The sequence below is a fragment of the Momordica charantia genome (assembly GCF_013281855.1).
Source record: "Momordica charantia cultivar OHB3-1 chromosome 11 unlocalized genomic scaffold, Mcharantia_2.0 BLBB01000011.1, whole genome shotgun sequence".
Taxonomy (NCBI): Eukaryota; Viridiplantae; Streptophyta; class Magnoliopsida; order Cucurbitales; family Cucurbitaceae; genus Momordica; species Momordica charantia.
In genome coordinates, this window is record NW_028275159.1 from 6,717,014 (window position 1) to 6,742,624 (window position 25,611).

A 25,611-nucleotide genomic window follows, 5' to 3' on the forward strand; every position below is an offset into this window, starting at 1 on the left:
TTCCTCCGTTCTTCTTTGACGACTCCATATTTCGGGCTTATAAGATAAATCGGACATTTTCTAAGTTGGGCATCCACTTTTGTGAAAAAATTAATATATTTTAAAATACTTAAATGTTAGTGCTAAATTTATTATTTTACTTAAATCTTTTTGCTATTGTTGCAAGAGTCCCAAAGACGTCAAAAAATTCAATTAAAATTTTTTCTTTTGCCAACAGCCTATCCTATCAAAATCTTTGACATGACCACCCTTGTTTTTATCATAAAGTTTATAAATTTATTTAAAAAAAATAATCACGTCTAAATGATAGAGTTGGTTGAAATTATTTCACAAATAACCTATTTGAGAATGATATTTTTTCTTATTTTTTTCAAATGAAATGTTTTTTTTAGTGTTTATACTTAAAAATATGGATTTGCATGATAATGGAATTGAATCAAATCTTATTTCTTGTTTTCATGTCTTAAGAAATAAAACATTAAAAACTATCACATGGTTTTAAATTTTATGATATTTTAAGTTTTTACATATAAAGGGCCAATAATATTAGAAAAAGACAACGACAAGTCAACAATAATCAAACTTTACTTAAAAAGAGAGAACAATAATTTAATCTTACCAATTCCATCCGAGATCACTTTCTATTATCTTGAATTATTTTAAATCACATTTAAAAAAAATTTATCTTCACCTACCAAACCCACTGGCAATAGATATTAGTTTTTAATTCTTTCTTTGGTTGATTTAAAGGGTAAATCTAAACCAAGTTAAACTATAAGATATTTATTCCTATCATTATATTGATATGTTTAAAATGAGATTTATATCTTATTTAATTGAGTTATACTTAGGTAAAATAAATTGGTAGGATAGATGGTGAAACTTAAACTTAAAAGCATCAATTCTTTTGGAGTTTTTCATATTTTAAAATGATAAAATATACTAGTTTTAACATAATTCAATTAGTTAAAATTATATTTTCAATTAAAACATTAATAGATTCAAATTTCCACTCGTATTATACTAAAAAAAACAAACAAATAAAATAAAACTATTATTTTTAAGAAAATATACTTCCATCCAATACTGATACTTGTTAATTCAATGTGAAACCATCTATAACAATCATATTAATTTTACTCAACTATTCAACAATTCCTTTGAGTTATCATCTCAGACAATATTTCCACTTCAATTTTACCTTCTATTTAGGATAAAAAAAAATTTCAAAAAGTGATTTTAAATTATGTAATTTGAAAACCAAGAAAAATTTTATATTATTTATCTATTGAGAATAATTAAAAATGAATATAATTGAATTTATTTATTTGAATGTTTGATAAAGATAAAAATACAATTAATTTATTATTTAAACGTTATTAACAATGTTAATTAAGTAATTTGCTTTAAAATTCTATAAAATCCAACAAAATCTAATTGTTTTAGTCCAAAAAAAAGAAAAACAATTGGAAATCACGTTTTCTGTCCTATAATAACAAACAACAAAATACATCTGAAATCCACAAAGATTGAAAATCATTGCTACCAAATAGACCATTAGTGTTGCTCCCATTAAACTTTTAACATTAAAATATGGATAAAAAAAACTACAGGTACAATTTTGTCATTTGCTAGCATCAAAATTACAAATTCTAAAACGTAAAAAAAACAATATTTAAACACAACTTCAAAGTAACTCACCTAATTGACATATCCCAATCGAAAGATTATGAATTCAAATCTTCATCATCTATATTATTATACTAAAAAAAACTATATCTAACCTAATTAAATAGTTAAAACATCTATACCTCCTCTGAAAAATCGAAAATTCCAATCTCAGATTAGAGGAAGAGCAATATCTAAACATTGATCCTAAACTTGAGGCCATAGCTAATTTGCTGTTTTCTCAGTAGCAACTACAACTCACCTTTCATCTCTGGCCACAATCTTGAACTTCCCTGTTAGTTGTTGCTGCAAGCACAAGAGTATACAACATTCAAACCATAACCCACATTGCAATAACTTAGTGACCCAAAATTTTAACCTTAAAATATGTTTTTGATGATTTCTCCTTAGGAGAAAACTCCTACAGAGGTAGCAACAAGGATGGTTCAATTGCCCCTTAGTTCATATTAAATTTTAAAAAAAAAAAATTGTACAAAAACTTAAGGTTTTAAAGCTTCCTTTAAATGGAACATTTCTTCACTAATCTCTACCCCTGGTTTCCTGCACTTCTTCTCCTCCATGATAGAGTGAAGAAGGAAGGAGATGATTGTCTCCTTTAGTTCATATTACATTCAAAAGAATGTATACAAAAAGATCAAAGATTTAGAATCCTTTCTTCAATTTTGCCTTCTATAACTTCTAAAATTTAAAAAACATACTATACATATAAAAATTTGAAAGGTAAAGTTTAACTTTCTATTTCCACCCCTTATCTCTTGTGATCTCTTATGCTAAAGGTGAGTCATCATTCCAAGAATTCTAGCCAACCCTTTAATGGCTGAAAACTTGTTTTTCATATGCAGTAACAATTAACATAAAAGATTCAGCTGAAAAGAGAGAGAGGAGAATGTAATTTTATACCTTCTTCCACAAATCAGTATGGTTTCTGCAGAACCCAGCTACAATAGCACCAGATCTTCTTCCTTCTTGGTATTCAATACAAAGATCCTCCTCCAACCCACAGGTAACATGGAAAGCCAAATTGCACTTGGGCTCAGAGCAATCAATGGCACAGCCGCTAGAAGTTTTGCAGATATAACATCTGGATTTCCATCTCCTCTTCAGAATCTTTGAGCAATCAATTCCTTCTCGGCCATCCGGGTCCTCGAAGAACACCTCAGGAACAAAGAGGCCGCAGACAATATGAGCCCACCGGCCATCTTTCGTCGGCTTCATAGCCCCACCTTTGAGAGGACAAAGGCAGCAAGAAAATGGAGATTCTGAAATCTTCTTCTCCGTCTTGGAAGACGAAGAAGAAGCCAAGCATTGGCTGCAGAACCAATCGCCTTCCGGTACGCTCTTTACCAGAGGATTTCCATAGCACGAAGCGTGAACCATCAGATCGCAGCCATCACAGAACACGATCGGATCCGAAGGATCTCCATCCGTGCTCCGGCAAATCGCACAGAGAATCCCGTCGTCTTCGTCCTCGTCTTCTTCTAGGTTAGTTTCAACATCGGAAATTTCATCTCCCTTTCCTTTTCCCTTCTCACTCTCCTTTTCCTCTCTCTCTGGTGCCGCTTTCGAAACCGATTCTTCCTCCGGATGTGGCTTGTATTCGACATTGAGATCCAGCGATTCAGATGCAAAATCAGGGCGAAGCGCCCACACTCTTTTCTTGGTCGGCAAGCAGTAAGGAGAAGCAGACATTGCGGTTCTGTGAGGCAATGTAGCGTCAGGGAAGAGGAACGACGAGTCACGAGACTCCTTTCGCTTCTTTGCTGGGAGGGAGCATGAATCGAGCAATTGGTCCGCTTGCTGCCGCTTTCGTTCTTGTTCTTGAAGAATTCTGAGCCTTTTGAGAGGAGGTAATCCATGGAGGGAATCCATTTGCCTCTGCAAGTTCGCTGTGGGGTTTTCGTCGATCCAACGAGGAAGAAGAAAGCGAATGAGGTAGAAAAATTGGGGACGGTTCGCATTTTAGTATGAGAATTGGGAGGGTTTTTTTATGAGATTTTCGAATTCGAGAGTTCCCGCGAACCGGAAAGAAAGAAAACGAAGATTCACAAATTTTTGATTTGGGAGATTGAATCCGGCGGGGAACTGCAAAAAAAAGTTCGTCGTTCAATTTTCGTTTGAATTTTTTTTTCTTTTGGATGAAATTTCACTTTTTGGTTAAAGAAAACGCGCCAATGTCCCGCGCTTTTTTCCGAAGTATAACGGGTCGGGTTTCTCTTATACCGATAAAGGAATTGGAGGCCCGTATTTTTGCCACGTAAGATCAAATCTAATTCATGGATGAGCTCACGAGGAGATATGAACCCTAGTTTTCTTCTTCTTCTTTTTTTTCTATATTTTATCGTTCTTGTGAACACATTTAAATTTTAAAAACAAAATAAATATTTAAAGTGCTATTTTAATTTTTAAATTGTCTTAGATTTTGAACACGTTCTTAAAAGAGTAGATAATAAAACAAATAAATACACATGTAGGATTAATGTTTATAAATAAAATATTTCTCAAACAAGCCTTAAATTTTGGTTAAAAATATAGCTTTCATCTCTAGATTTTTTTTTCTTTTTTAGAGTTCAACAATTGCAGGGTCCTTGAATCAAACTATTGATGTTTAGGATGGTAATAGATTCTTACTCGAACTATACTCGGATAGGTTTTTATTACTATAAACTACCCATGTTTTATTTATTCTTTTGATGTTAACATTGTTTGTTTTAATTTGGTCATATAATCTAAAAAAAAATTGCATTTCACCCTTTTTATTTTAACCAAATTTCAAATTCAATCTTTTGCTTAACAAGGGATATGAATCGATCTAGATTGAGTTATAGAGTTTGTTTGAATCACTTTTGTCGCCAAAAACAAACATAGTTCAACGATAATTGGTATATACCTCCAACTTTGTAAGTTCAATACACTCCCCCAACGTGCTGTACTAAAAAAAATCACTTTTGTCATTATCAAAATTATTTTTCTTTCCATTGACCATATCAATCAAATTATAAAATTGATTTTAAGAAAACTTAAAATTACTCTAAATATATCCGACTTACGCATAACTCAATTATTAAAGCATCAAACTCGAAGTTCCACCCTAAATGAAAACCATAATACGAAATGATTTCTATAACAATTTTCTAGTTTCTGGTTCTTATTTCCAACAAAGTCAATTTTTTTTTATCAGAAACGAAATTAAGTTTTATTCCTTAAAAAAATAGTTACCAAATGTAATAATGTTTTTGTTTATTAAAAAAGATAGTAAAAAAATAAGAAAGGCAAAACGTTACCAAACGACACATAAGTTTCTTATCCGCGTATCCAGTTTTTTTCCAAAAGATTAAAGCATTTGTTTAGCATTTTTGACTCATAAAAAGTATAATAAATATTAAAAAAAATGAATATAACAAAATTTTTTTAATATTTAATTAAAAAATTTTAATTTAAAACTTTAGAGATTGAAAAATAAGAAATAGTTATTAAACATGTTTTATGTTTTTTTAATAAATAAAAAAATTAATTACCAATTTTTTAATAAATACAAAATAATTAGCAAACACGGTTCTATTTTCACTTATTTAGAAAATGAAAAACAATCTTATTTAGAAAATGAAAAACAATAAATAGAAACACGATCCAGAGAACCCTAAATGAAAAAAGGAATTTAATCTCAAAAATTAAGAAATCCTAAAAAAAAAAACTGCAGAAGAAAAGTTCTTATTCATAATCAGACAGGTAACATTAAAAGAAGTCGCAAGATTTTTATACAACATCCAAGGGCTTTTTCTACAACAAACTTAAACTTGGCTAAACCGAAGCATAGCTCAAGTGGTTAAGACACATATCTCTGACTAGTCATGAGTTCAAATCCACACTTCTACATGTTGTACTAAAAAAAACTTAAACTTGAATCAAAATTCAAACATAGAATGATTGCAAAAAGCACCATCTCAAGAATCGGCAACAATTAGAAATTACCCTTGAGCCCTTCCAATCTCTGAAATTTACTAAAACAGAAACATGAAATGCGCTGCGGATAAAATGTGTAGAAAATGTGTAGAAGACATCATTTTCATCTAACCTTTGCTTTGTCTCCAGATCCCAGCAAGAATGCTACCAAAGATTGAGTGACAAACACTGGAAACTGCGCAAGGCACTGCTGTCAGAGGATTTCCAAAGTGTTGGGTAGCAAGAACGACGCCTAACACCGAGTTCTGTAACCATAAATCAACTCGTTGGAACCAAGCCGAGACCGATGAGTTATGTGGTAAAACATTGGGAAGCTAAAGGGACTGTAGGTAAAGGAAATGCTCTACCTGCATGCCAACTTCAATGGAGATAGTTCGAGAAGATGAAACATCGATACCGAGCATTCTTGCAAGCACATAACCGAAGAAAAATCCCGAAGCATGGAGAAGAGATGCAGCCAGCACGACTTGTTGACCAGACATGAGGATAGCAGAAGAACTCTGGGCAATTGCATTTCCACATAAAACAGCTACAGTACCAACAGCAATAGGGGGCATCAATGGGGAGACAAGTCTAACCAAGCCATGGAAATACTGGTTTAAAAAGGCACCAGCCAAAACCGGAAGAAGCACAATCTGCATATGATGAAAAGGGAAGTTACTAATGCAGTAATTAGATCGAAAAAAATGTCGGTATCCAGGTCGATTGCTAGAAATGTCACCTGCAGTGTGGAAAGTAATAACCCAGCAGCATCCACAGCAACAAATTGACCAGCAAGTTTAGCAGTGAGAAATGGGGTCATGATCTGTATATTGAAATGAAAACTTAAGTCTTCAATATTTATGAAACTGTCTTCTTATATTCCTTCAAATGAAGAGAACTACAAAACAAAATTTATATGATGCTAGATCATAAATACTTGTAGTGTTCGATTAATGCTTTTCCTATGTTAATGTAAACATGAAACTAGAGATAGCTATGGTTTTGCTTATTTGCTTGCATTTCTACAAACAAAGACATTGAGTTTTGTTTTAGTTGCAAAAGAACTATATAAAAATGGAAATTTTCTTGCTAAAATGTGTCTCAGCTTGCCAGTAATGTGAATATGAAAAATTAAACACCGAATTAGAGAAGGCTTCATAATGTAGGTTCGCTAACCACGGCTGCTACAGTGCTTGCCGCTGTCATCAGCACAGAAAGAGCTACATTTCCCCTGGAAACCCATGAAAGTATTCTTAGCCTCTCAGATAAGCTCACGAGAAAGAAGTTAAACGATGGCATCTCGAAAAATTAAAATACCGTGCAATGTAAGCGACGATATTGCTTGCTGTTCCTGAAACCAAAAGACAAATGAAACTATTAAAACAGAGAGAATGAGAAAGACTATTCACACTATCAAGAGATGCATACCGCCAGGACAGCAGCCAACCAATATTAAACCAGCTGCGTAATAAGACGGCAGATTTAAAAGCTTGCTGACAAGAAAACCAGATATTGGCATCACCTGCAACAAGAACCATGAAAATCTATCAAGTGGAATTTCATTCATAAATCAAAGTTCCTAGAACCACAAAAGAAACTGAAATTGAAATCCATATGGCCTCAGTACTGAAGTGCATGATTACAAACTCAGTAGGATCCTACACAGTGGAACAATAATGGGAGGTTTTCATAAAAATGAAACGCTTGTCCTCTCACAGTTAGCATACAAGTCATAGAAAGTAATGGCAAATAAAAGACAACGAGACATTCGACCTTTTGGCTTGTAATAGCAATCTTCATCTCATCCTGATATTTTAATATGGTTAGACATTTCCAATTCTGGAAACGAGAGTCTTAGCGTAAAATTTGATTGACTGCCTGGCGATAGCATTGACTTGTTGAAATTTCAGTTTGAAAATTTCTCTCGTTTCTTATTCATAGATCGCGAACATTTCTTCTTTCATTTTCCCTTTCCATGAACTACTTTCTAACATTCCCAGCCCCCAGGTGCCTCTTTCTATTTACAGATTCAGAATTCTATCCAGCATACACAAGATTTTACTCGAGATTAACAAAATCCGTAAGCTACAAATTCGTTAGAACAACAGTGTAATCGACAACAATGAAACAAACAAATGAACGAACTAACCGAATACTGGAGCAAGAACCCAGAAATCAATTCCTTAGGCATAGCCAGGGCTCCACGAAGATCGTCGAGGGTCAATGTCATACCCATACCAAGCATTGTGAGGGTAATACCGAGAACAGTCCATCTCGGTCGGACCCAATTGAACGCAGCCGGCCTGAGCAGCCCTAGCAAGCAACCTAACGCCACCCACACTGGAAACGCAGTCGATAAAGCTTCACCGAGCAACTCGATCCACTGCCTCAAACTCCGCTCGCCCTCGACGCCGCTGCCGCTCGATGAAGGTCCGCACCGAGGAGGAGGAACCGGCAATCTCACATCAATCCGCCTCGCTCGGGAACGGAAGACCGGATTCCAAACCCTAATTCGTTCGTCGGACAACCGTAGCGAAGATGCAGGGCGAAATCCAGCCGGAGAAGAAGAGGACAAAGACGAAGGGAGAAAATTGCCGGAAGTAGAAGAGACGAGAAAAGGGCGGTAGCTGCAGCTTGGGAGAGAATATGGCAGAGACAGCATAATATTCATCTTCTCTCTCGGCGACGACCAAACGGAGAACGAGAACGAGAACGAGACCTGAATCGGTACGTGAATAAATGAAGGCCGCCATGTGAAGAAGCTAAGTTCAGGGCACGGCCGGAGCTCGGTCGCCGGCGATTCTCGATCCCGCCAAAAACTATTGTCAGTTCGTTGATATTATTTTAAGGGGAGTGGGGCCCACTCCCACGGGGATGGAACTGCAACAGGCAATTTTGAATTTTCTGTGAATTAATAATTTAATATTATCAAAAATTATTTCTTCCTAACAGCCCGCTTAAAGAATTATTTTAATAATGAGAAAATATTTCTCTCTCTCTTTTTTTTTAGACTAAATTGAGAAAATATTTGATGATTTTAGAACTACATTATTGGTATTATATTATATTATATCATGCATACTTTAAACTTTGTTAATTGTTATAATTACAATTTCCACTTCTAATTTGAATTTACATTTTGAATTTTGTTAAAATGCAAGGATAGAATTTTGAACACGAGAAATATATGCGAAATGTATGTCTTAACCCAAACTCAAACTAGTCATTTCTAAGTTCTAAATTAAAAGTAGATAACTCCGTGAGGTATTTAGATATTTATAATATTATATTATAAAAAATAAAAATTAATAAAAATTACAACTCATTTGAGGTTAAAATAACGTCAATTTGTCTAACTAGGGTCTCCGGTCCACATTTAGTATGAAACTTAATTCTGTTAAATATATATTTGACAAATTTATGTGATCCTAGTAATATTTTAAATTTGAAACTTTAAATGTATATTAAAAAAAGATAAAACTTTGATGAGTGTACAATGTTATAAAATTATTTTATTTTGTTAAAATCAAAGTGCATAAAACACTATATATTATAAATAATATGATATTATAAAAAAAATAATTTTATACCATTTATAACATATATTAATTAATTAACAATATCTTAAAATAAACTTAATAACTACTGCTAATTTACAAATATATATCACTAAATACTCCAGAACAAACTTTTAAATTTTTAAATCTGCCACCAAACACAAATTTAAAAACACTTCATGAAATACAACTCTGAATCTCCTATTTCCAAATTTTTATTTCTATGTTAGCCTCATTTATTCCATAGATTCTAAATAAATGTTTTGAGAGGAAAATAATAATTTTGAAGCTGTAGATAAGATGAAACTGCATTTGCTAGTCTTCTCTTGATAGCTAAACCCTATAAATCTGCTTACTTTTTTTTTTTCAAATGTTCATATTAGAAACGGTATCTAAAATAAATATTTCATTTCAGTTCTGAAGAAGTGCTACAAATCACTATAAAACCTGATCTCATATATTGGTAGTTCAAATGAGAATTATAGACTAACATATGTAAAAATATCATCAAACTGTGACAAACAATCATTTGTGTGATTTGGAAGCACAGCCACGGGTGACAAATTTCAGAAAAACAAGTGCCAACAAGCTTTAATTTGTTTTTTATTTCACCCAACTCCAAAACCTACCCTAATTCAAAAATGAAACTGGAAGGGGATAAAATTTGTATTAAACTCTGCCAAACCTGTTTTGTCATGAGGCAATGTAGCCAAGCTTTCCATACACCGATTCTGACACTTAAACGGTAGGTAGTCAACGGATGTGTGACGCTTGAAGTCGTGGTTCATGCACCTGCACCCAGTGGAAGAATGATGATCCCTTGATATCTCCTTTTTTATGTCAATGTAAACGAGTGGTAACGTACAGGACATAGGTGAAAGTTGGAGAACCACAGGGAAAATGTATCAAACTGTTCTCCACCTTTTGAAACAGTGAATAAGAAAACTCGTGAACTGACTTTGGAGGTTCAGAGCAGATTTTTTCGGCAGAGGGAATGAACCAACCACTGGTAGCCATAAATTTTGTGAGCACAAGCTGCTCTGTGACAAATTTATGCAACAAAGAGAAATTAATCCCGTATCGAACTTTGCTTCATAAGATGGAACGTATTGTTCGTTGAGGCTGCAAGGGGCAGCAACTGTAGATGGACGATATTGGAATTCAGCTTACATCGCTATTGTAAAATTACCACCTAAGAACAGAAAAAAAACCAAATCAGATGCGAAAAGAAATGCTGGCAAGACCATAAATCATGATAACATAAAGGCAGAAGGCTATGTTTGCTCAAAATCATAATATTTAGAAGTGATTCGTAAGTACTTTTAGAAAAAACAAAAAACACTTGAAAGATATAGAGCTAAACATCATAGTGTTTTTGTTATAATACTTTTGCTAAAAACACAAGCACTCTCAAACACACCAAAAATCTGAGATTTGCACTGTTTTTTCAGAAAAACTGGTATCTATGGTTCTCTTCAGAGGATAAGTGGTTATGGCCTTAGGCCTCTGAACTCCAGAAATACTTTCTCGGTCAAATCTCTTCTCAATTACTTAACTACAAACCAAGTGCCCCATCCCCATGTTTCGTTTAAGAATATCTAGGAGAGTGTTGATGTTGAATTCTACCAAGTGTCGTAGACCGGCGTGGATTAGGTCCCAACGTGCTGGAGAAGGAAAACCTGCAAAAACAGGTAGAGCACTCCGACGCTCAAGTTAATTCTACATTCAAGTTGGGTAGACCAGCCTCAGACAGATTTTAGTTACTCATTGTCGAACGGTAAAACTGTTTCCCAAGTAGGTCACCCACTCCTCAGTTTTGATAGTACCTTATGATGTCAGAGCTCGCTTCTGACGAGCTCAGATATAGTTTATTTGGAGGGGTCCTTTGCGCCGACCTGCGGACTCGGTGTAGATTTCGACTACTGAGCTGGCCCATGTGGCTTGTGGCCTCGCCTCCCAGCATTGGCCCCCTCTCATGTCAAATCGTCGGGCGACCTTTTGCAGAGAGGCGTTGACGTGGGGCAAGCTGTCTCATTCAACAGCAGTAATAAATGGCACCAAAAGGTCAAGTGCCAAGCATGTTAAGCAAGCCCTACTCAAGTACTTAGCATTTTCGTGCGATTCGGGCCTTTAGACGGGGGGTTACATGGAAGGCCAGGATCATCCCCCTCTTTTTTTAGCTCGAGTAGTAGTAGTGGCCCAAGGTCAAGCGAGAACAGCTCGAGAGAAAGTTATAAGCCGCTGGAGGGAGGCGACTCTCCCCCTAGGGAGAGAACTTCATGTAGTAGGTCATCAGCAATAGGTCAGGCCCCCACTAGGTCTAAAGAAAGTGTTACTCAAAACATGGAAATTCATGCCTATGAGGGATGTGCTTCCACTTCGGAACGGTACGAGGATAGGTCGTCCAAACTAGCTTATGGGACCTTAGCCTTATTAGGGATGGGTATGAGGTGCCAGCGGCAACATCCATTGGGATGAGGTTCCTAATGAAGATCGAAACGATTGAGAAGCCACCTGAAGGGCATGTAGCCTTATAGCAAAGAAGTCTTTGTATCTTCAATTGACTATCTCGTATCCTCACTCACCACCTTTTTTCTCTCTTTAGGGAGGTATAAAATTCCAAAGAAGATTTGATTCTTTGTTTGTCTCGTGACCTAGGGAGTGAGAAGGATTGACACTAGAAAGTTTTATAGAGAACCTACACTCAAGTTATAAGCCCAAATTAGTATATTTCATATAGGTGCAGTGTGAGACAAAATATACTTTGACCAAGTGATGAGACAAAATATACTTTGACCAAGTGAAGAGAAGAGTCGTATTTCATTGTTCTAGGCCCCACGAGGGGTGGGCAGAAAAGCTCATTCCCATTTGACCAAGTGAGACTCAGAAGTCGTACCACTAACACTGAAAACGAAATTTCTGATAAGCTTTTCAATATCATTGATGATTTTCCTTGGAGTTCTTAAGAGGGTGAAGAAATAAATAGGGAAACTCATCAACACCCGATTGGGCAATGGTAAGCCTCCCTCCTTTAGGAATCATCAAGCACCTTCATTTATCAAGCTTTTCTTTAAATCTGTCGTAAAGGAATTCCCAAAAGGCCCTTTTTCAGTGATTGCCTCCCAAAGGGTACCCTAAATAGGAGAATTGGAATTTAAATACTTTGAAATCCAACTCAATCGACAGAGAGCTGACATTTTGATCTTCTATTTTGATCCCAATGAGCGAAGACGTCGTGGTGTACAATGATAGACCAACTCCATGAAGAATAGCTTTCAAGATTACCCACCAATCGAGGATCAAATTATCTTCGGGGCAAAAAGGTATCATGTCATCCACTACTGAAGATGGAATATCTCTATGCAACTCCCACCCACCAAAAAGCCTGTGAGAATCCTTCTTTCACAACAGAAGTGCAATGAACGACTCAATCATCACCCACAATGGTAAACAAGAAGGGAGAAATAGGATCTCTCCGCACAAATTTTCCCCTAGGTCTCCGCTTTATAATAATCAAGAAATTGGTGTGAGAGAGGCAATCCCAAATCCATCTCCTGACGAAACCCTTTAATTAAAGAGCGTGGTCTAAGAAATTCCACGCCACTTTGTCGTATGCCTTATCTAAGTCAAGCTTTAACAGAAATCCCCCTCTTTTCAATCTCCAATCTTCAAAATTTTATACAACTCATCAAAGATAATAATATTAATAATATCAATTTGATTTCGAAAGTAACTGTGTTAAACTTGCATAATTCATGGCATATCATATAAAACAAATATATTTAACTAGAAATAGTGATATCACAATGTAGATATAATCAGAACCAGAGAAAAAAAAATTGAAGACAGCATAAATAGGTACACCCACCTTAGTACAATCTGAGATCAGTTCATAACCATAAATGAAACAGATCACGAGGGTCCACAAACCTGCAACTGAAACGTGAAAGTGCAAATTTACATTAGAAAATATTAGAGAAAACAGAGATGCATTATACAATTGCATAACATACCATAAACCATTATAAAGCTTCCAAGAAAAATGAACATAAAATCACCAAAGTTAAACTCAATCATTTACACAGGAGAGAAAATGAATGCTCATAATTCACAATGTCATCGAGCCTGCTTCTCCAACGAGTTAAAAGCTACTGGTTTTCGTTTTCAGATAATACAGATTATCTTGATGAGAAAAAGCTCGGAAAGTGGTGGCAGGGAGGACAACATATCTTCCAAAATCCTAAAAGCTAGGAAATTTAAAAAAAAAAATAAGTAATGAGCTAGTAGCTAAGTTTAATACAAAGCTCCCATTAGTAATTCAGGCATAACAAACACAAAACTACAGGCAATATCTTTTCCTAGAATTTACATAGAAGGGGTCAAGATATTGCAGAGGACTGCATAATCTGTCGAAAAGAATAAATTATATTGATAAAACAGCATTAGCTTTCAACAGAAGGATCATAGATATATCAGCTTCAAATATCTCTAGCGACTAAACTGGGAAAAATTGAATTTACAGCCCAGGGAGACAAAGTAATGCAGAAACTGCATTTGAAATTCAAACTACAGATTTCCAAAATAGTAAAAAAAAATTGCAAAGGTTTCCAAACGAAAAGTTAGCAGCATTGACCATTTTGACTGCTTTCTGACCAAATAATAAGACACTTCCAGCTTCTTGCTGCTTCTATGATGTAAAAAGTAATATTTGCCTTACAAACTTAAATATCTGATACTCCTTCAATCCCATTCAATATCTACCATTAATTGGTCACTTGCATGAGTCAATAAAAATTTCTCATTTCCATAAACCATCCTACATTTTCTAGCAATAACATTGTCCAGGACAGGAACAAAGCTCTAACTACATAACTAAAACGTTTGAACATCTAAAGTCTAGCCAAAATTATTTAATCTACACTTATTAGATGCTATTGTATGTAAAACCCCTAATAAACCTACAATCTAACAAGCGGATCAAACAAGGCGATGGAAGGAAAGGAGAAAGAAGCACATAGCACACAAAACCTCAATCAAGGAGAACGGAGATTCTACTTAAGGCGGCAAAGTGAGATTGCCATCTGGCAATAGGTGAGGACAAAGAAAACAGATCTAAAGATGTCCACAGGAGCAAGGAAAAGGGAAGAGACTGGGATAACAGGTGATCAATTTTTTTCAGAGAAAAAAATAAACACTTACTTGACTGTTCATCATGTGGCTCCATTGTTGAACTGTCTTGGCAATGAGCAGCCATTTCACGCAATAAATACGCGTCTCTCAATTCTTTGCTGTAATTCTCTAGGGCAGATGAGAAACATAGAGTGTCTCTTACATTTCTGTAATTTTTTTGGTCCTAAAACCATGGAGGAGGTCGAGACATTTTGTATCACCAGCAAAGCTTGAGATCCCAATAATTACACCTATCATTCCTACTCTGCTTCACTTAATTAGCCCACTGCAAGATGATATGGTTGCAGTACACTACTTGGGCTACACCCCAAATTCGCACTTCATACTTCGTACTTGGAGGATACAGACAAAAAAATACTCTCCCATAACAACCATGGAAGATACAAAAAAAATATAGAGATAGGCATATAACAAAACCATACAAGGACAAAATAGACCAAAAAATAAATAATGGAAATTGTTGACGTTGAACCCAAAGCATTTGTTCATGCTCCTAAATGACAGACCAACAAAATAGAAAGAAGGAAATAATTACCAAGGGGTCCAACAAAAATCCTGTGAATATAACGATCAATAATGTAGGGTAAAAACTGACTTAGAAGTTAGAGGTCAGAGCAACAGGACTCGTCAATTGTTACATTTAATCCTGGATTCTAAGGCCTAGAAAGTTAATGGCAAGGGAAGAACAGACAGAGACAGAGGAAGAACAAAATGAACGGAAAAAAAAAAACATGATAGAGAAAAGGAATGGAGAATCTCAAAATTCAAGTTGCCTATTATCCATCAGTACCGTGTTCATTATACTACCGAGCAATTTGATCTATTTAAAGCCACTTAAACCTTCTCTTTAGATTATGGTAAAACCCCAAGACGCCCTCTGAATGGATGGATAGTGGCGAAATGGTGTCAGATATTACCAAGACAAATAAGCAGAGTTGAAAAGGGAAAAGTCGTGCAATTCCTTGGCCTCTTCAAATGTAACACGTGTGAAGGATTAAAGGCATCATACAAATCCATTTGAAACTACAAACCCCCCCCCCCCCCCAACCTCTTTAGGGGGGAAAAAGAAACAAAGAAAGCAGGACATCCAATAAACGAGAATAAAATTGACGGAACCCTTCTTAAGATCTTCTAGAGAAAAAGTATAGTTTGATCTCCTTAAGCATCAATAAGTAACTACGTGAAGATGGTTGAGAATGGAATGAATTACATGAACGGTGTGTGATAAATACGAACAAGCAACTACCGATTGGACAATAGAAAATCAAGGACCACTATAACCAATAGTCAGAGATGCATTAACGTGAAAATTCTTCTAAAATCGAGCACAAAACAAGAGCTTGTGTGAAGGCAAAGCACATAATTTAAATAGTTAAGAGTCTGAAAAAATCTTTGGATTTGAAAATTGTATACAATAGAATCCTATTATATACAAAGTTGTTAAAAAAACAAAGGAAACCAGAATTATAAATATGTTATCATTCGCTGGGGAAAATTTCGAAAAAGAGCAGACCAAGAAAAAGCTAAGGTACCAATATGCAAGAAAATAATAAAAAAGGAACTAGAGAAGAACTAAGGTCTTCACAAGGCCCACAAGGCAGATCAAAGCACAAGGTGCAGTAAGGAACATGCCTCTAAAAAAGTGGCTGGAGCCTGAATGTGAAGGGTTACCGATAGTTGAGGGAAATTTTCCTTCTCCGAAACCTAAGCTCAAGCTTGTTGATAGAAAGCTCAATAAAGGAAAACCAGTAATGTCCCTTAGAGCTAGCATCTAGGGACACAACATCTACCTATGGATTAGTAGGGGTTGGACCACATACCACATAACCAACAAAATATATGGTTGGATTGGACTCTAGGGGCATGCCAAGGCATACCTTTAAATAGGGAATCTTTGGCAAGCCTATCTCATTGTTCTTGCCTCCATCTCTTATAGAACCCAGGTTTCAATCCACAATTCCAAGCATCAGAAATTAAAGATTTAAAAGGATGACCCAGAACTCCACTACAACTAAATGAATTAGAATAAAGAACTCCTAGACAGCTAGGTCTGTCCCCAACTACAAACTTAATACGATAGCAAACCACTTGAACTATACATTTTATAGGCTAGCATCCATACCTTAAGTTACAATTTTTGGTAACTTGATGAACAAAAATAATAAAACTTCTATAGCAAATAATTGTTAGGTACATGTCTCTAACAAATAAAACTTCTATAGCGATAATTGACTTATAAAAGTGCTTTAGCTAAAATAGATCCTAAGTCGATGAAATTTGAAGACAAGGTAAAAATCATATGACATATCCATATATATTTGTCTTCCACCTGGTCTGTTTCATTTGATTACATTTACTGTTTGTAGAAGGAAGATACTAATGGCAAAATCAACCATGTTACATTCAAATTGCTTCAAAAGCACTGATCTAAAGATCCTTCAAATGTGTATAAAGAACTACAGAAGAGAGTAAATAGGGAGAAGTGTTCCATTACATGAGTTAATTGTAGCTTTTGTTGCTGAAACGAGTCGAGAGGTTTGTAGCTTTACCTTTGGTTATCTAGGTTTTCCCTCAAGTCATAATGCTGGAGATCCTTTTTTTTTTTCATATAAGAAACCGATCTTTCAAGAGAAAAATGGAAGAATATACTAATCCTAAGGCTTCTCTTTGGGGCATAGTTGATGATAAAGTTCAAAAAAGGTCCAGTGCTTGGAGGGAAGCCTTCATTTTCAAAAAATAAAAAATGTAGACTCCCTTTCATCCAGTCATATATTGAATGGAATTTCACCCAAATCTTTTTAACAAGATACAAACTTTTCATTGATAGAAATTCCACCATACTTAGAACAGGGGAAATGGATTGTAAAACTATTGCCCTTTTATCCAAATGTTATGGAGATTTCCCTTGAGACCTCAAGCCTGGTTGTATCAAGTAATTGCTTAGTATGGGATCCACTCAAAAGTGGGACTCTGATGCGGGGGTCTTCGAGAACCCCTTTAGGGGCCTGAGAAAGGTGATCTCCCAATGTCTCTCAAGTTTTCTACCATTTATTAGATTTTCAGTGGTAGATGATTGTCAAGTTCATTTCTAGGATTCTTGGCTTCAAAACTATACCTAGTGCTCTTTTGTATTCTTTATCTCTTACCAAAACTTCCTGATTTCAATTGATATTTCAGGTGTTTTCACTAGTAAGTATATGTACACGATTAATTCTTCTTCTTCGAACCATCCTTTCTCCGGTAGATTTTGGAAGTTGAAGAAATAACCATTCTTTTGTTGGCTTTTCGTGGACTTTATCCAGAGAGCCTGCATCTCTGTCCTTGGAACCACCTGCTCTATTAAGACTTAAGCCACCCACCTCTTGTGGCTGTGGGTTTTCCCTTTTGCTCCCAAAGTGTTGGTGTTGATTGTGACAAACGTTCAGCTTTTCTATGTTCTAGAATTTGAGTTTTTGCAGAAGATGTCATCTAGGTCCTCTTTATTTTTTGGAGCCGAAGATAGTTTACTAAGGCATGTTGGTTTTATAGTTTTTGGTTGTTTGGTGGAAGGTTTGGTCAAAGAAAAAAAGAACCTTTCGAGTTCGGATAGATCATAAAAGAAGGCTCAGGGTTTGGCACATATTACACCTCTCTTTAGATTCATACTTCTAAAGTCTCTTGTACTTGGCCTTTGTTCTTGATCTTGGTCACCAACAATTTAAGATCCTTTTTCAAAAGTTTTTCTAATCCCTATGTTGACTGTTGGACCTTTTTTTAAGGGCAACCTAAACCCGAAAGCAAGTTTGATAATTGAAAAAGAACTAATGATATAATTGGTAGACATACTGATCTGGATATTTGACATTTGTGCAAGATCGAGCACAAAGCATAGGAAAACAAGGTTTCTGGACACCAATGTGGTTACTAAGATCAACTGTTCAGTTAACAACAGGAAACTTAGTCTACTAGATAACGAACATAATTAACCGAAAAATAAAAGGGAAAATCAGCAATACACCTCCAATGGCAGAAAATGAATATTATGAGATCATCCCTATCAGAGATAAGCAAGAATAAATGTCATAAGGTGCGCAAGGACTCAGCATAGCCTATCTAAATCTTACAACTTCATCCTTGAAGCTGCCAACATACATAAAGCAATATCAGAGTTTACACACCAAAAAACCTGCAATGTAGATTCATAATTCAAAAAAATACCTGATCTTCAATGTACCAAAATCACCATGGCATGAACATAAAAATCAAATATCAAATTTGGAATGTGCAGAAAGGCATGTACATGGAAAATAGGTCATTTGAAACTAAAAGTAGCATACTGCGTCGTCATGCCAAATCAGTCTAGTTCAAGTACAGCTTGAAAACCATATATAAGCAGATGTCCTAAAATTTTTATCACAAAACAACACTTCAGATTCAGACCTAATTATCAATGCTTTGTGCTTTGAACCTCAGGCCCTCCACAAGACACATCTTGGATGGATATGGTGCACTGGCCTATCTGTGTCCTTGAGCTCGTTGCATGTCATATGCACCCCAGGAAACAGATCCAGCTCCATATGGAGGATAACCATCTGTACCAGACTGTACCTATGATTTACAGCAAAGCCATAATAAGCCATTCAAAAAATCTGAGAATGATAGATAAAGGAATCAAGAAGGAAGAAATAATAATGGGAAATGACAAGAATAGCAATGACCTAAAACCCAACATGCTTGTCCGGAATTGGAAAGCGATCCTTCATTATTTTTTGTTGGGCGGGGGCTTTCTCATCCCCCGGCCTTTTGACTGTTACTTAATCATTTATCAATACAATCACATCCATGTTCATGATAAATAAATAAATAACATGCTTGCACAGAAATTAATACATAAAACTGAAAATAATCCAAGAAAGCCTCTAGTGTATGTGTCTATGTTGTCTTATGACAAACCCTTTATTTACTGCACATAATATGGGAACAGGCTTGTACTTATTACCTTTTTTTTTTCTTGATAGGAAACAAAGTACTTTTTTGGTCCTTGATTGGTGTTGTCAGAGATGTTAATGTGCAAGGTACCTGATGTTTACAAACCTTGCTTGGATTTAGGAAAGTGGAGTACAGCATTGCTTCCAGTTATATATAGAGGTTTGGGGGATGGGTCTTTTAATCAGAGAAATAGTACACTCTTGATGAAGTGGTTGTGGAGTTTACTCGAGAGGAATCAGCCTTGTGGAAGAAAGTGATAGTTAGCATTTATGGTTGGTTGGGAAACTTCTTCGAATGGGAGATAAGAGTGGGTTGATATTACTATGGAAAGAGGTTTCTTCTTTCAGAATCTTAATTTTAGATTGGAAGATGAAAAAAGAATCAGATTTTGGTAAAATTGCCGGCTTGGTTCAAAGGCGCTTTTCCAATCTTTCCCTACATGTACGTGATTTCCTTGAAAAAGACTTTAAAAAGGGGCGGTTGTTACAAATTGTTGGAAGGAGAATAAGCAGCATGGGACTTGGGGTTAAGGAGAGAGCTTTTTGATCGAGAGGTGGAAAGTTGGGTGGCCCCTCTTGTCTGGGCCCACAGTGGTGCGTTCTCTGTAGGAATGCCTCAGAAGACCTTGAGCATTTGTTGTGAACTTGTCAGTTTGCACAAGATCTTTGGCTTTGTTTCTTTAGGTGTTTTGGGATGATATGGGTTCGCACTAGGGATTGTAGGACGATGATGGAGGAGGTGTTGTTACACCCTCCTTTTTGGGATAGGAGGCGTTTCTTGTGGCAAGCTTTTTTTTTGGCTACTCTTTGGGGATTTGGCTGGGGAGGAATCACAAATTGTTTAGGGGGTGGAGAAATCTGTGGATTATGTTTGGGAGCTCATTAGATTTAATACTTCGTTATGGGACTTTGTTTCCAAGGCCTTTTGTAATTATCCGTTAGGATTCATTCTAGGGGGCTCCCTTCTTCTGGGCTGTCTTTTTGTAGGCCCTTTTTGTATTTCCTGTACCTTGTTTCATTTTTCTCAATGAAAGAGTAGTTTCTTATCCAAAAAAAAAAGAAAAAGAAATTGGCTCTGTCTGTTTGGGCAGAGAGAAAGACTCAATTTTATGGGCTTCTTAATCTACAGGTGAGTACTCGACCAAATTTAGGTTCCTTAGCCTAACATACTATCCCCTCAAGGAGGAACATAGTGGTGAATCTAGCGTGGAACTTCAAAGTTACTAGAAAGGTGAAATTTTTTTTTCTTTGGTATTTGACCTATAGTATAGAAGTCTTAATACTCGAGACAAATTGCAAAGGAATATGCCAAATTGGTCCTCATCCCCTCCCCTCTATGTTGTTATCTATGATATAGAGACAATGAGTGCTCGTTTGGTAACATTCCCGTTTCTTGTTTCTCGTTTCCAGTTTTCTTAAGAAATCTAAGTATTTTAAACTAACTGTGTTTCTTGTTTCTTCTATTTTTGGGAACATTCTCAATATTGTATAGAAATTTTGGAAACAACCAAAACAAGTTTCTTCTTTCTTGTTCCCATTTCCAATTTGTTCCAAAACATAAATAAAATGATTGTTTTGTCATAAAAGGATTGTTTTCATGGATGTTGGAGTCATGAAATTCATTTCTCTTTATTAAAAATGAAAAAACAGGAACATTACCAACGGGCCCTAAGTCTTTGGATCATTTATTCCTTCATTGTCCATTTGCTTATAGGGGTTGGACCTTCTTTTAGAGGAGGTTGGTCTCTCTTTATGTTTGCCTTATCGTATTGAAGATTGGTTGTCTGAAGCTTTTGGGATTTAAGGGGCAAGTTCTCATTGTTTTCTGTTTTAATTGAAATATTCATCCACATTCCACAAACTTGAACAGTAGATATTTATATCCACGTGTCAAACATTTTCTTCTTGCCCAGATTTATCAGATTCAGCACTACTCAAACAACCAACCAGGAAAACATTGAACAAAATAAAAACTTACGGAGTTCATGCCATAGTTTGATGAATATGGATTTCCAGCATATCCAGCATCAGCATTGCCATAATTTGCACCATACCCTGCAGCTAGATAGAAATTATTTAATCACATTCAGAGAGAACATACAACAATGTGAGGTACAGAACGTTTCAGGTGATGAGATATGTTGCATAAAACTAACCAATGCTCTCATCTAAGCAATATCCTTTTTTCAGTTACAGACCATAGCCATATTAACGTTCCTCAAGAATCTATTGTTGACCTCTCACAATGTTCAAGAAAAACTAACTTGGTTTGAGGTAAGAAACAACCAAGAAAGAAAAGGGAGAAAAACTAATCCAGTAACTTTTCTTCACAATTTAACTACAGTTTCCGTACAAGTAACAGCTTAAAAGAATGTGAATACAGATAAGGGGGTTTAATGCAAGCCACTCACGTCTGCAGCCCCAACATTATATACAGCATCAAGTTGCTGGAAAATATTAGGTATTGCCATTATCATGTTTATGGTAGAAAGTATTTCAATTATTTAGTATTCAATAGCCTACAATAGTGAATCACTTCAACTATCAATTGCTAAGAAGCACGGACACGGATACGGGACACGGACACGGACACGATAGGACACGGCGATACGTCAATTCCTAAAAAATTAGGACACGGACACGTTGGGATACGTTTTTTTTTTATTTTTTTTAGGATATATGTAAATTTAACACAAAAAATATTTAAAAAGTCCTTGTAAAAGTTTTTTAATATTTTTTTACAGAGACCAAGTCCTTGTAAAAAAAAAAGAAAGGGACAGAAACAAAACGCAGGTACTAAGAAAAATAAAGTTTAAATTTAGTGAAATAAAATGGTCAAAATTCAAAAAGCAGTTTAAAAAATGAGAATTGTTTTTAGTATATGAAAATGAAAGAAAAACAGAGGGTTGAAAAATAAAAAAGTTAGGTTATTAGAGTTTACCTAAGAAGCAAAAAAGAAAAACAGAGGGCAGGGTTGCATCGTCGGCAGCGGCAAGGGCAAGCGGGCGTTGGCGTCAGTGGCAGCGGCAAGGGCGAGCGGCGTCGGCTTCGTGGAGTGGGTGGTGTGTTTCATTTTCGTGGGTGGATATTAGTTTATTTATCATTTATTTGTTTTTTTTAATTACTAATGGGCATTGGGCCTTCTTATTTGGGCTCAGAAAACCCACAAAACTATCATCCTGTGTCCATCTCGTGTCCATACCATGTCCAGCCGTGTCCGATTTAAAAAAAAAAAAAAAAAAAAAAAATCAGACACGCCAAAATGCGTGTCTGATACGTGTCCGGGCGTATCCGTGTCGGACACGTGTCCGACACAGATACTTCGCCCAAAAATGTGTGTCCGTGTTTCCTAGATCAATTGTTTTTCACGGTGATAATTTGAACATGAGCTGAGATCTAGGCAGGTTTAAGTATCTGACGTGTGAATAACATGGATTATCCTATGGTTACCTTCTAAAAGGTACGCAGCACATTGAATTGCAACTATCATTTTATCTTCGTTCACTTATTGGGAAGTTTCTTTAAACTACTTCTTATCCAAAAAAGTTTCTTTAAACTACAATTTTCTTTTGCCGTAAAGAGTGGACCACTGGTCTACCCCTCCAATGTGCACATTCTCTCAGTTGATAGAAAGAGAATGAACAGCCCCAAATAATATATAATATGATCTTAAATTAAAACATAGAAGCCATTTGGAGCTCAAAATAATGTGCATACCAGCATTTCCAACAGCAACAGCAGAAGCATGAGCTCTCTTCTCCGAATTAGCAACCTCAGCTCGAAGTTTCTCCAACTCCCTGGCCATTGAAACCAGTTTCTTCTCCATTACCTGGCCATGTTCATAATTCTCTGCATATCCCTTCTTTTCATACTCAATGGCAACTCTTGATATGCAAAACATCAAACACGCAAATCAGCAATTACAAAAAACCAAACAACACTTGATATCACCATTGATGTTTAGAATCCAAAAGAATAAATAAAATACCTGGCACGATGTAATTCCTGCTTTACAGTTTCAATTTCTGCCCTCAAAGCCGGGACTTGCTGCAAATCAGCAGTAATTCTAGTTAGATCTTGTGTCATTGCTTGTGCTTGACCTGTGAGGTCCTGCCTTGAAGCAGTTAATTCCTTGACATCAGAATGAACTTGAAGAAGCTCCGCCCGCATAGTCTCAACTCCACGCAGATCTACCTCTAGTCTTACTGATTTTTCATACAATTCTCTCATCTGAATGTCCCTTTCTGCATGTAAGGAATCAGCAATATGAGCCATGCGTTGTAGCTCATGCTGGGCTGCTTCTAGTTCCTGCTTAAGTGCAACATGGGTTGCAGCTAGTCTCTGGTTGTCAAGAAGAAGACCTTGAATATCTTGATGCTGGGCAGCAAGACGCTCCTCTATAATTACAGGGTGTGGAGGAAGGGGTCCTGGATGCATTCCATACTGTGTTTCTCTGATTTCCTCGAGAAGCGCTGGATGTGGCATTGGCCCAAGGCCTCTGCCAAAAGGAGGTTCACGAACTGGTGGTAGTCCACCATGAGGCACGCCATTTAGTGGGACAGGCGGTCCACGGTTTCTTCCAGACATAATCTATGAAAGAAATAACAAAATAACGACTTAATGAAAAATCAATAAATAAACTAAAAATAGCGTTCATATACCACGTGTAACCTTGCATCAAAAGAGGAAGAAGAAAGAAAGCAAGCAGACGAAGAATGGCTCAAGAAAGAGGCGACGTACTTAATTATAACTACCCGAGATAAATAAGAAGCCAATCAACGATATAAAGAATCTGGAAACCTATTTAAGCCTACAGAAACCCAAGCATTTAAGCACAAGAAGAAAAACAACCGCCAGTATGAAAGATTGTTAATCAGACCCAGTCACCCAATCATATCAGAGGACGTATTCGATATCTACGAAGACCCAAAAACCAAAACTATATTTCCATTTCTTCCCCCGTCCTAAATTTATCGGTAGTAGCACTATGATAACCATAAAGAAGCCAACTTTCTGTCTGCTGTCGGGAAAGCCGCTCCGTGCGAAACAGTCGGAATGTCATACACCCCCGAAGAATTCGATAAGTTAAGCTTCCCATCAGCCGAGCCATGCCGAATACGAACTGAAAAATCATTATTTAACACGAACAGGTTTCATTGTACACGAATACGATGACAAATGGAACTACGCGATGGATCGAAATCCAGCTACTAACCTTCTGGCAGAGGAGGAACCAACGGAGAGTGGATTAGTAGGAGGATAGAAGAACTCGGGAAAAGGAAAATTAGGGAATTATCATCCCTTGAATTGAAGTGAAAATTAGAAGAACAAAAAAAAACCCTAGTTCGTAGCAGGGTTTCCTTTTTCCGCCCTTTTCTTTTTTGTTCGTTTTACCGCCGGTTTGGAAACGAAGAAATCAACTTCTTTAAATAGGGTTGACCAGTCAAAGAAAATAAGCAGACGCCCACGCGCCAAGAGCTTGTTAATTTTATCCGTTTTTACTCTTTTATCTTTTAATTTTATCAAATTACATCTTAGACACAATTTTTATCTTACACTTAAAAATATATTGTAAGATTTGGATAAATATTCAAATATTAATTTCGTTTGAATAATAGTAAAAAAAAAAAAGTATTTTCATATGCATTCCATTTGAAAAAAAAATTATTTTTGAACACTGCATTCAATAAATTATAAAACATATGTTCGATACGAAATTGATAAAGCTACAAAATTTGATATTTGTTTAAGTTATTCAATTCAATTAAATTGACCATTTGTACATAAAATTTGATATATCATATCATATTTATGGGTAAACTGTATTTTCCTTACCTCAACCGATATATTGTACGAACTTAATTATCTAATAAGTTGTTGTAAGGAATTAATGCAATATCACACATGAGTGGATATGCTCTATATAATTATGACGATTGTACTTATCTTATATGAATAAATGACCAATTTAAGTTTAGTTTTAAATACTTTATTATAAAAATTTTAAGTATATAGACAAATATGTTGATTAAAATATTTGATTTATTTGATTAAAATGCCTACATAAATGCATTTGGAAAATTAAAAAAACTAAACATAAGCAAATATATACATAGCTCAGTAATTAAGATATGTCCACTTCCTAGATTAAAACATTTGCCTGATTTTTGTGATGTGGTATTATTCAAGACAGACACCAATTTTAAGGTTTGGTATAAATATTATCTACTATGTTTTATATACTTTTTGTTTCAATTATATTTTTC

The 25,611-nt window shown here is 35.8% G+C and overlaps 3 protein-coding genes across 9 annotated transcripts; all 3 read right to left on the minus strand.

Annotated features, from left to right (window-relative positions):
• Positions 1-1,557: 1,557 nt before the first annotated feature.
• LOC111010463 (RING/FYVE/PHD zinc finger superfamily protein) lies at positions 1,558-3,794 on the minus strand. Its single transcript, XM_022283949.2, has 2 exons — positions 2,590-3,794; positions 1,558-1,974 (listed from the first exon to the last, which is right to left on the minus strand). The coding sequence occupies exons 1-2, from the start codon at positions 3,556-3,558 to the stop codon at positions 1,927-1,929; spliced, it is 1,017 nt and encodes a 338-aa protein (XP_022139641.1). The 5' UTR covers positions 3,559-3,794; the 3' UTR covers positions 1,558-1,926.
• Positions 3,795-5,381: 1,587 nt separating this feature from the next.
• LOC111005764 (Sodium Bile acid symporter family) lies at positions 5,382-8,531 on the minus strand. The gene is made up of 7 exons (XM_022277427.2): positions 7,781-8,531; positions 7,060-7,153; positions 6,949-6,982; positions 6,808-6,862; positions 6,371-6,454; positions 5,997-6,284; positions 5,382-5,894 (listed from the first exon to the last, which is right to left on the minus strand). Exons 1-7 carry the CDS (start codon positions 8,300-8,302, stop codon positions 5,757-5,759), a joined length of 1,215 nt encoding a protein of 404 aa, XP_022133119.1. The 5' UTR covers positions 8,303-8,531; the 3' UTR covers positions 5,382-5,756.
• Positions 8,532-9,623: 1,092 nt separating this feature from the next.
• Positions 9,624-24,755, minus strand: LOC111015419 (structural maintenance of chromosomes domain protein). 7 transcript variants are annotated; one of them, XM_088119948.1, is made up of 9 exons: positions 24,561-24,755; positions 24,341-24,467; positions 23,334-23,935; positions 23,063-23,229; positions 21,324-21,406; positions 18,798-18,965; positions 13,057-13,124; positions 10,110-10,380; positions 9,624-9,980 (listed from the first exon to the last, which is right to left on the minus strand). In XM_088119948.1, exons 2-6 carry the CDS (start codon positions 24,341-24,343, stop codon positions 18,873-18,875), a joined length of 948 nt encoding a protein of 315 aa, XP_087976074.1. In that variant the 5' UTR covers positions 24,344-24,467; positions 24,561-24,755; the 3' UTR covers positions 9,624-9,980; positions 10,110-10,380; positions 13,057-13,124; positions 18,798-18,872. The 7 variants fall into 7 exon arrangements, with proteins under 7 accessions (XP_087976074.1, XP_087976077.1, XP_087976078.1 ...); XM_088119951.1 differs by having other exon boundaries at positions 9,624-10,380; positions 24,356-24,467; XM_088119952.1 differs by having other exon boundaries at positions 9,624-10,380; positions 21,324-21,400.
• Between the last annotated feature and the right edge of the window lie 856 nt (positions 24,756-25,611).

Bases quoted from the DNA above. Each gene is read 5' to 3' on its own strand.
- LOC111010463 (XM_022283949.2), bottom strand. From the start codon at position 3,558: ATGGATTCCCTCCATGGATTACCTCCTCTCAAAAGGCTCAGAATTCTT. The intron at 1,975-2,589 runs GTATAAAATTAC...TTGTGCTTGCAG, and splicing joins ATACTGATTTGTGGAAGAAG to CAACAACTAACAGGGAAGTT.
- LOC111005764 (XM_022277427.2), bottom strand. From the start codon at position 8,302: ATGAATATTATGCTGTCTCTGCCATATTCTCTCCCAAGCTGCAGCTAC. The intron at 7,154-7,780 runs GTTAGTTCGTTC...TTCTTGTTGCAG, and splicing joins GGTTCTTGCTCCAGTATTCG to GTGATGCCAATATCTGGTTT. The intron at 5,895-5,996 runs GTAGAGCATTTC...TTATGGTTACAG, and splicing joins CCATTGAAGTTGGCATGCAG to AACTCGGTGTTAGGCGTCGT.
- LOC111015419 (XM_088119948.1), bottom strand. The intron at 21,407-23,062 runs GTATGCACATTA...ATTTCTATCTAG, and splicing joins TGTTGCTGTTGGAAATGCTG to CTGCAGGGTATGGTGCAAAT. The intron at 18,966-21,323 runs GTAAGTTTTTAT...TGTAAATCATAG, and splicing joins CAAACTATGGCATGAACTCC to GTACAGTCTGGTACAGATGG.